Source organism: Montipora capricornis, chromosome 14 (assembly GCF_036669925.1).
Source record: "Montipora capricornis isolate CH-2021 chromosome 14, ASM3666992v2, whole genome shotgun sequence".
NCBI classification, from domain to species: Eukaryota; Metazoa; Cnidaria; class Anthozoa; order Scleractinia; family Acroporidae; genus Montipora; species Montipora capricornis.
In genome coordinates this window covers 7,130,879-7,142,339 of record NC_090896.1, presented here as the reverse complement: position 1 = coordinate 7,142,339, position 11,461 = coordinate 7,130,879, and the positions used below count along the sequence as shown (strand labels likewise).

Genomic DNA, 11,461 nt, shown 5'->3' with positions numbered 1-11,461 from the left:
TCAGGAGTTGCCATAAAGCCATTATGGTAACAACCGGGAGGGCACATTGTATACATATTGTATATTACGCTCACTGTTCATACAGTTTGAGCACTCTCTGGATTGGGTGGAGAGCCTCATAATAGGTGTTCACTATTGGCATAATGCTTCGCTCACTGCTTGCAGTTTGAGCACTCTTGTGACTCCACAATGCAGTCCAACAATGTGTAACCGTACATCCTGTGCCCAAGTTCAGGAGTTGCCATAAAGCCATTATGGTAACAACCGGGAGGGCACATTGTATACATATTGTATATTACGCTCACTGTTCATACAGTTTGAGCACTCTCTGGATTGGGTGGAGAGCCTCATAATAGGTGTTCACTATTGGCATAATGCTTCGCTCACTGCTTGCAGTTTGAGCACTCTTGTGACTCCACAATGCAGTCCAACAATGTGTAACCGTACATCCTGTGCCCAAGTTCAGGAGTTGCCATAAAGCCATTATGGTAACAACCGGGAGGGCACATTGTATACATATTGTATATATATATATATATATATATATATATATATATGCTGCGCGGAGCTCCGAATATATAAATATATATAGGGAGAGAGAGAGGTTTCAAAGGGTTATATATATATAATTTGTTGTTGCTGTTGTTGTTGTTCTTTTTTTTCGGGGGGGGGGGGGGAGGAAGGGCGGAAACGCAAGAAAAGGGACGTAAAGAATTGAAGCTCGTACTCTACTATAAAAACTACACATAACCCACAATTCCTCGATTCGCTCTGACGAAGGGCTAACGCTCTAAACGTCAGCTTTTAGAATTTCTGTACGGTGGTCAATTTACATTACCAACTGCGTTGATAAAACCAAATTTTTGTATACTTCTTCCCCACCGACGCAACAGAGTTGCTCTGAGCAACTCAGAGTTCACCAATACGGGGACCTACTCATATTTGCTCGGAGTTACTCGGAGCTGTTCGGAGGGGGGGGAGGAAGGGCGGAAAAGGGAAAAGCAAGAAAAGGGGCGTACAGAATTGAAATGTTTTGAGCGTTTTTAAACTCCATTTAATTACCACAATAGTGCACTTGTTCAAGTTCCCTACTGCCAAGAGGTTTTTCTCCGGGTAATCCAGATTTCATCTCTGCTAAAAACCAACGTATGATTTGATATGAGTTGATTTCATTTCATTTATGTACAATATCCCCAGTTCAAGCCCAAAATACTCTTAACACTAACATTTAAATAAAGTTCTTTATTATTATTATTATTATTATTATTATTATTATTATTATTATTATTATTATTATTATTATTAAACTTTATTATAATTATTAAACATTTAAATAAAGTTCTTTATTATTATGTATTATTATTATCATCATCATCATCATCATCATCATCATTATTATTATTACTATTATTATTATTATTATTATTATTATTATTATTATTATTATTATTATTATTATTATTATTATTAAATTGACCGGCAGATGTCAATGCAATCCTGATGAAAAGAGACATCTCTATGCCTATTCGTCACGGTGGTCTAAATATCATTGACCCAGTAACCGGTGCAAGTGGAGAATATCATGCCTCACAAAAGATCAGTGAACCACTCAAAGATATGACTGTTCAGCAAAGCGAATCATTTAGTAAACCACAACCACAATCAATCAAGACACACTTGCGTCGACAAAAAGTAACCGGAGACGGAAAGTGCGGTTCAAGAAATTAGACCGTATGGTGGACACCCAGTGGCTGACGGAAGTATGTACAGATGTAGAAAAAGAACCACAGCTGCAATCACTTTCAGAAGAATTAACTCATTCTACCACGCACGGACAACAAGCAAGATGATGCAAGGTTAGATATTAGAGCAAAGGGATTCTGGAGTCGGCAACAAGATGCATTTTTTGAAGTTAGGTTTTTTTTCCCGAACGCATCGAGCTACCGAAGTACCATATCCGGGCACCCTATAACTGACAACACGAAATGCCATGGCGAAGAAGAGGGAGTATGGTGACAGGATAAGGGAAGTCGAATATGCTGCATTCACTCCACTTGTGTTTTCAACAACGGACGGAATGGGGAAAGAGACAACTGTTGTATACAAATGCTTAGCGGAGCTACTTGCACAGAAGCGAAAATCAGAATATGGTACAACTCTTGCGTGGATGCGCTGCACCTTATCTTTTGCCTTGATACGATCATCTGTTATGGCAATAAGAGGTAGTCGTTCTGCTTCAAACCGGAATCCAGAGGCAAACATTGAACTGGGCTACCGTGAAGACCGCTTAGGAGTCTTTTAAAATCACATATATTATCATAATATATTTTTAAATTTTGTTTTTAATGTAAATGAACAATGAAGTTGAAATGTTTTTATACAGAATATTTTTATGTTTTTAATAATTTCTGTATTTATTGATTGATTTTCAATAAAGTTTATTATTATTATTATTATTATTATTATTAGTAGTAGTAGTAGTAGTAGTAGTAGTAGTAGTATTTTATTTTACTTTTTATCCTCTGGAGTGGAAGTGGAGATTCTCCTTAAATTTAGGCTCAGTTCGCGTTGCTGTTTACAAGAGAGACTCGTGTAGGGCGTGCCAAGCCTTTGCTTGGAACCCATTCCCTTATTTTATTTATTTATTTATTTGTTTCTTTATTAATAGGTTGGTTGATTGATTGATTGATTGAATCCTTTCTTTCATTAAGGTTCTCAGAGTTGTGTTCATCATTACGATGCTACTGCCTTTTTGTTCTCCTTGCGCAACAAGCCTGGATGGGCGCCCACAACGCTGAATCAAACGGGTGAATATAGTCACTATAGAGCGTATTCCATTTGCGACTGCAATGCATATGGTCCTACGTTTGGAAATGGACACGATATTTACATTTCAAACCTTGCGTCATCTGGTACGTCTTCGTATTCAAACCTTGGTTACACTTACAGTCCACCAGCAGGCCATGCTTACGGAAGTACTTTCGCGCAGACGTTCCTTGCTGGCACTCACTATTTCCGCCCAACTGAAGTGGAAGTTTTCTATCTCACTTCGTAGAAACATTCGAGAACTTTAAAATTTGCAACATCTCAACACTATTCAAAACTAAGTTCATATTAATGAAGAATTAGCGATATGTGAAATGCAAATAAGTTAACACACGCAATCAACTTTTTAGACAATGTTTAAACTGATATCGAAAAAAATTGGAGAGATTTTCAAACTTCTTTTCAGTCTTTTGTAAGAAAGGGTTACACAATGTATAATTAGAACGATTTAACGAAAAGATTACCATGGTTCATGCCGACAAACGCAAGCGCAGACGCATTTTGGGAGCAAACAGCAAGAGAACAGAAGCAAAATATGAATTTAATTATTCTAACAAGCAAAAACAAAATTACAACTAAATAAGAGGCATGCCTTTTAATACTTTTAGGGAATTAGAAGTTACTGTATTTAGCCAATGAGGGTGTCGCCAGAGGTGTGTAAATTAACAATATTATGTGAATATTATTTTAGAGGTGTCCACGTTAGTCCTGCACAATATCGTTTGATTTGCCAACGCCTTTTGTCCGCTGACAATAAATTTGAAATAAAATTTGTGCATAGATTCTCCCGTTGAGTGTTGGGTGTGATTATTTTGGACGCATCTTTTGTGGCGTGGTGTTTACGAGGGGAATTACTTTTTCTGCTTTTTTCTGTCACAATTAAAGCCGCCGTTACCTTAGTAAACTTGCATGAGGACAAAGGAAACCGAGACTACGAGGAAAATAACTTTCAATGTGACGTAAGTACGTTATATGTTCTTATCAGACTGGGTCTTGCAGCAACCCGGCATCAGAACAACTGTCAAGTTTCACACAAACTTTCAGTAACAAACCTTTTTACTAATATTCGCTTTTATACTTTGCTTTCCCAAAAAAATAGTCATGTGAACTGAAATACTTATAAAGTACTTTCAATCAAATTTGGGCAAATTAAATTCTCACATCTATCCCTGTTTATGAGGAAGACAGTTTATTAAGTCTCCCGTTATCTATTTTGTGATTTAAGAAGAAGTTTGTCTCAGTTCTCTTTTATCTCACTTGTCATCACCTGAGGGTTTGAGACATCTGGTCATGAGGCTGACTAGCAATAGAGTTATTTTCATAGAGTTATGACATCAGAGTTAGAGTTAAGTTTCCAAAATCCTTAATCCAAGATTTTGGAAGCCAAAACCCTGAATTCAAGATTATGGAAAGGCAAAATCCTGAATTCAAGACTTTGGAAGGCCTAAATCCTGAATTCAGAAATACAGAAAGTATCCTAAACATGCATAAAAGCTAACATTGGCCCTAATTAGGCCTAAACAAAAGGTTTTAGACCTAAGGTTAGCTTTTATGAATGTTGGCTTCCAAAATCTTGAATTCACGATTTTGTAAACTTAACTTTAACTCTATGACATAACTCTATGAAAATAACTCTAAGAACAGCTGTCCCCTCTAGTCATGCCTCTCTTCCCACATTATTGCACAGTAAAAGTTACTGAAACCTTCAGACTATTCCGCTGTCGAAACCCGGTCGACCGTTCTTAAAGGGGCAGGTCACGCTATTTTAGGTAATTTGTTTAATTTTGTTAATTATGAGCTCTCAACGTCAAATTGGCAGAGCAAGAGTCTTTCATTTGCAAAATCACGGCCACATAACAACTGAGAATGATTTTCCAGCTTTGTAAATGACATATAAATTTGAAAAAAGGTGGGCCGACGTTTTTCAAATTTACGCAAATTCAATCCACTTCAATCCTCTCCAGTTTTGTCCATCCATGTCCCTTCTTGGCTTCCCTGTGTTTTGTTAGAGTTGTTCTATACTTTTGAACAGTTATTTCGATATTTTAGTTAATTCTATGACCATTCGATCCGTGCTGAAATTGCCTTAACTTGCGTGTTCTAGCCTCTTTAAGATATCTTACCTATTTAATTTAACGAATTCGCTATTGTCCTGGTTCAACGTGCCTTCATAGCTTTCAGTGAAGTGGTACTCAGGCAAATAATCGCCCTAAAGCGTGCACGCTTTTGCAGGCTTTGTTGCAACTTCATCTGAGTTTGCATTGCGAAATTTCACTATAATGATTAGTCATAGACATATTTTAATTCTTAAGTTTAGTGAAAGCGAGAGATTGTTAATTGCAACGAAATTCATTCCACGTGACTAATGCTATACGTGCATGACAAAAAAGTCTTTAGGTTTAGTAATCTCAGTTAAATACTTTCAAATCGTTATTAACTGCGTGACTGTATTGTAAAAGTGTTCATGGATTTAAGATTGGAGTGTAAAAAAACAAAACTGAAAACATTTTTAAAGAAGTAGTTTGTTCGTAAATCTTTTATAGATGGTACGGTGGAAATAAGTCTTTCAGGTCAATTGAATCGAACTAACAATTTTACTTAAATGGTGCGAGATCTACTAAATAGCAATAAAAGGTTTGGATTTAATTGTATTCCACTTTAAGATTAAGGAGGTTTCACATCCCTTTGTTTTCCATTCACGTCATTCTCCCACGGTCAAAGACATTTCCATTCGTAACTCAGATCGTAATCACGATTAAAATAAACCCTGCGATGCCAGCATCATCCGCGTATTTCCAGAAAGAAGACAACAGTCGCGCCTTTTTGTAAAAAAAAAACAACAAAGAGATCTTCCGTGGCGTTTGACGTCGCTTTTCCACTGTTCCAAGCATAGGCATCCCAAGCAACAGAGAGAGAGAGAGAGCAAGCCATCTATACGCACACAGTCCACTTTCCGTGGAAAAAATATCACTATAGAAATATTCTTTTTGCAGTTTAAATAGGGCAGCCACTGCAACGGAACAACTACTTGTTTCGGCAGCCAAAAAACACCCAGTTTGTACCTTAGGTATTTCCTTTATTTGTTAGCTTTCCCTTTCTCTTGTCATATCACGAAAATTAAACCAAGAAGTACTTTTCAACAACTTCATCAATAGTGTTTTCACAAGTGACGTCATGGCGGCCATGTTGGTGTCCCTAAACAAAGAAACGGCGGCCATGTTGGTGTCCCCAACTAATCCTCCGGGAATTGAGCTTTGTTATCATGCAAACGTTTTCTTTTGTTTCGGAGGAAAACAAGGTTACAGTTTTACTGACCACGTGAGTGAAAACACTCTATTAACTGTCCTTCGCTATGGCTGATCATGTGATCAAAAATTTCTTGCTTGTGGGCAATAAAAGATGGACCTGCAGTAGCTTAATTGTGACCAGACAATCGCAAAGGTATTGGCATTGCGACAGCATTGTTCTTTCGATTTCTACGCATCTGTGATCGAAGGTAGCATTAACATGTACATGCAAGTTTAGGGCAACAATACTTCTCCGTTACACTCGTGCCTGTCTCCCAAAATGTTTTAGAGTAGTGATTGACCCGCCACAGAAGAGCACCTTCAGTAGACTCGGACGGAGGCGTGTTACCCTTAGTTCTTGAAAAAAAACCTCGGGTATGAAAAGCCCAAGTTGTAAAACTACGATCAACGTACAATGAATAGGTCATAGACCATTTTCGAATTCTTACGGCTGGACTGGATCTAGCATGAAATTACACATTAGCCTCCATTTCATGCTAGATCCAGTCCAACCGTTGGAATACGAAACTGGCCTATTTGCAACTAATCTCTAGAGATACAGATGACAATGCTGCAGTGCACAATTGCTGGTGAACGAATAAAAGGAGCCAATTGGAGATCTTTTGTTTTCGTCAACCAACATGGCTGAGTGTCAATGGCGATTACCTGTACTTGCGCTCAGAGAAAAATCCTTCTTCATGGAGACTTTTCCATGTAGAAGAACAATCTTTCGGGGTTGGTGTATTACTGTTGGAACTTTTATCTTAAGGACTAGTACCTTCGCTTTAAGAGACAACGCATTTTAGATTAAGTACTTGGCACCACTTTTCAACAAGTGTATTTGGAGATTTTTTTTTTTGTTTCGTTCCTTTTTGTTATTGGGTTCATAAAAACTAAATACATGTTTGTTGAAAGGGAATAAAATGACGGTTTCCTCAACATGAATTAGTTCCTCTTCTTCAAGTCACGAACAAGATATGGCGAAATTCCCAGGGTCCTATCTAGGATTTATCGTTTGGGAGGGCCACGAGTTTCTTAGTTGCGTACAGGGCATTCCCAAAACACTGACCCGCCACCCCCTACGGACCACCCCAAAACAAAATAGAAATAAAAATAAATAACATAAAATAAATAACAACCAGAGATTTGACTTAAGCTTACCGGTTCTGTGGTTTGACCACTCGTGTCGGCGAAATCTCAACCGTTACACCCAGCAAATTTTAACAGACTCAGGCTCTGGTGTAAGATACATATTAATCACATATTGCCACTTCCTTCGCTGTGGACCGGACTGCTTCGAAACAGACCGATAATAACTAAGTTGTGTTCATTTGTGTTTTCTTTCCCTTCGCCATTTTGTTCAGATTATTCTCCATTCTCCCGCGGGTTTATGGACTCTGCCTCAGGCTTTCCGAGCAATTAAATCTGCATGTTCCAGCACTCGGCAACACCGATGACGTCACGTGAAAACTACCTATTTGTAGAACGACTAACGATCTGACGATTGAGATTTCGCCAACACGAGTAGTTTATCCAGACAATTGCAAGAGCTCATCAAGATTTGCCTCTATCTCCACTCTTTGAGTCCACCCATTTCGAAAAGTATCACATATGTCATTGTCTTGACGATGAGATTGATTGGTTTTTACAACAGTGGGCGTGCTGTCAATCTCCCAAGGGAGGCGACTGATAAATATATCTACTTAGAAAAGGGTTGATTCCAAGGCCAAGTATTGGAGACTGAGGCTCCCCGTGATATGCTCCTGACAACTGGTAAGTCAAAATTTCTTCAAGAGGACACTTCCATAGAGGTGATAATGCCGACTGGCTGCAGAGGCATACCCAATAGTGTCACACTGAAGTCCTGAAGTTAGTTGGGTACCTTGTATTTTATACGTGTATTTGAATGCTCCTTAAGAAGAAAAAGGGGAAAATACACCAAATATGTATACATATCTGTAAAAAGGGTTTTCCCGCGAAAAGTATCACATATGTCATTGTCTTGAAGATATGTACAAATATCTGTAAAACTTTTGTCCTTTCTACAGACATTTTCTTTCATAATTATCTGGTCTAAAAGCAGTTAATAATAATAATACTAATAATAATAATAATAATAATAATAATGATAATAATAAATGAAAATAAAAGCATTATTTAACCACGGAATCCTTATTACTAAAAAGTGGTATGTATGAAATTTTACATCCAACCTCCCTTCTCCGTCTTGTAGTCATTTTCTCCTATGCCCCTCCCCTCACTCTAACAGAATACTAGGTGATAGTTATTGGGTCGTCATCATCCGCTGTGGACCGGACTGCTTCAACGAGTGCATTTGGAGATTTTTCTTTTGTTTCGTTCCTTTTTGTTGTTGGGTTCATAAAAATTAAATACATGTTTGTTGAAAGGGAATAAAATGACGGTTTCCTCAACATGAATTAGTTCCTCTTCTTCAAGTCACGAACAAGATATGGCGAAATTCCCAGGGTCCTCTCTAGGATTTATCGTTTGGGAGGGCCACGAGCTTCCTAGTTGGGTCCAGGGAATTCCCAAAACACTGACCCCCCACCCCCTACGGACCACCCCAAAAGAAAATAGAAATAAAAATAAATAACATAAAATAAATAACAACCAGAGATTTGACTTAAGCTTACCGGTTCTCTGACTCTGGTTTGACCTCTCGTGTCGGCGAAATCTCAACCGTTACACCCAGCAAATTTTAACAGACTCAGGCTCTGGCGCAAGATATATATTAATCACAAATTTCCACTTCCTTCGCTGTGGACCGGACTGCTTCGAAACAGACCGATAATAACTATGTTGTGTGTTTGCTTTCCATCCGCCATTTTGTTCAGATTATTCTCCATTCTCCCGCGGGTTTATGGACTCTGCCTCAGGCTTTCCGAGCAATTAAAATGGCGGAACATCATCTGCATCCACATGTTCCAGCACTCGGCAAAGTCCTTTTTTGACTTATGGCTGTTTCTGCTTGGCTGTTTCTTGGCTTATGGATGTTTCTGCTTGCTTGCCTCATACACCGTAAGCCTTTTAAAGAGACATCACTGCCAAGCCGGCCACTTCTGCTGGAGAGAACAGGACAGCCACAACACCGGGAACTTCACCGTGTGGGTTCTTTAACGTCCCACAGGAAACTTATGAACATAGAAGAAGGCCTTAGAAGGCCTTAGTTTTGAAGCTAATAAGAAATCATTTGTTTTCGTCCACCAACATGGTGGCGATGACGTCACGATAAAACTACCTCTGGAACGACTAATGATCTGACGATTGAGATTTCGCCAACACGAGTAGTTTATCCAGACAATTGCAAGAGCTCATCAAGATTTGCCTCTATCTCCACTCTTTGAGTGCACCCATTTCGAAAAAATATGTTTTTATTCGGAACAAGCTTTTCCCGCCAAAAGTATCACATGTGTCATTGTCTTGACGATGAGATAGCTGCGTTTTGATTGGCTTTTACAACAGTGGGCATGCTGTCAATCTCCCAAGGGAGGCGACTTATAAATATATCTACTTAGAAAAGGGTTGATTCCAAGGCCAAGTATTGGAGACTGAGGCTCCCCGTGATATGCTCCTGACAACTGGTAAGTCAAAATTTCTTCAAGAGGACACTTCCATAGAGGTGATAATGCCGACTGGCTGCAGAGGCATACCCAATAGTGTCACACTGAAGTCCTGAAGTTAGTTGGGTACCTTGTATTTTATACGTGTATTTGAATGCTCCTTAAGAAGAAAAAGGGGAAAATACACCAAATATGTATACATATCTGTAAAAAGGGTTTTCCCGCGAAAAGTATCACATATGTCATTGTCTTGAAGATATGTACAAATATCTGTAAAACTTTTGTCCTTTCTACAGACATTTTCTTTCATAATTATCTGGTCTAAAAGCAGTTAATAATAATAATACTAATAATAATAATAATAATAATAATAATTATAATGATGATAATAATAAATGAAAATAAAAGCATTATTTAACCACGGAATCCTTATCACTAAAAAGTGGTATGTATGAAATTTTACATCCAACCTCCCTTCTCCGTCTTGTTGTCATTTTCTCCTATGCCCCTCCCCTCACTCTAACAGAATACTAGGTGATAGTTATTGGGTCGTCATCATCCGCTGACACATGCTCATCATTTGTTGGGGGGTGGGTAGTCATTCATAACACTTACGAATACTACTGAAACGTAAAAACACCTGTATACAGCCGGTTTGCGAAAAAGACGAATGTCTCACTGATTACATTAAACATTCCTCTCCTTTGTTAAAAGTCTCTGAGAACTGAAAAGAGACAGAGCCAAACACTTTTCCGTGGTACCAAGCGTCGATAACAAACTCAAAGTCCTTGGGGTTCAATGTATTTTTGCTGCGTAACCCTTGTCGAAAGTGACTTTTTTGATTAGCCAAAGTAATTACTTTCGTTTTGGTTTTACGACCCTCGTTTGAAAACCGCCCTATGATATGAAGAATTATGCAGATCAAGGGGGGAATTATCGACCGAGGTGGATAACACCCTCTCAGATCCGCATACTTCTTCATATAATACGAAAGCCGAATTCAATGATTGTTTTATTATTCATTCAAAATATTTTAAACTTTAAAATATGCTTACCTCGATCGATGAAAACTCCCGTCTTTATTTGCCTCTTCCACGGCAAATTTACGATATAGACGGGATTTCCCCTCGGGAACATTAGAACCCACAAATGACCAGCTCCCAACGTCGGTGGCTTCATAGCTCAGTTGGTTAGAACGTCGCACTGGCATCTCGAGGTCACGGGTTCGTTGAAGTCCTGAATTTTTCAGGATTCTTTACGCAATTCAAAAAATTGCGTTCATAACTGCTAGGATCATAGCTTCACTTGGGAGTGAAGTCTAGCAGATATTCTTCAAATATCAGTGGTCGTCCGTCCAGTGGTTTTTTGTTTTTCTGTTCTTGCTATGTTTTTAGGCATTAGTTCGGCTATATCGCTTCAAATAACAAGTGTCATCTTCCGCCATTTTCTCCAGCTCCGCCAAAGCAGCTGAGCTACCGCGTCTTCCATGGCTGTTCATTAACCTGTCGAGTTATTGAACGATTTGCGTCAATCGTATACAGCTTTATACAGCTGCAATGAAGAATTAACCGAGATACACGATACTAAGGGAATCCTTGTCCTAATTCCTGGCCAGCCATTTCTCAATGTCGTCTTGACAATATTTGTGTTTGTACGCGTCAGCCACGAGATTCACAAGGTGTCTGGGGCTCTTGCAAACGCTCTAATCACCAAGGTCATTAAAACTATGATGAGGAGAGAACTGTTTTTTATCTTCATGTTGATAAT

The 11,461-nt window shown here is 38.7% G+C and overlaps 1 protein-coding gene across 1 annotated transcript in view; it reads left to right on the top strand.

Annotated features, from left to right (window-relative positions):
• LOC138032940 (uncharacterized) overlaps positions 1 to 3,610 on the top strand; it is an 11,189-nt gene extending 7,579 nt beyond the window's left edge. The window contains exon 8 of the mRNA XM_068880663.1: positions 2,712 to 3,610. Within this exon, the coding sequence (XP_068736764.1) occupies positions 2,712 to 3,055 (344 nt within the window). The 3' untranslated portion in view covers positions 3,056 to 3,610. The remainder of the gene's footprint in view (positions 1 to 2,711) is intronic.
• The last annotated feature ends 7,851 nt before the right edge of the window (positions 3,611 to 11,461 follow it).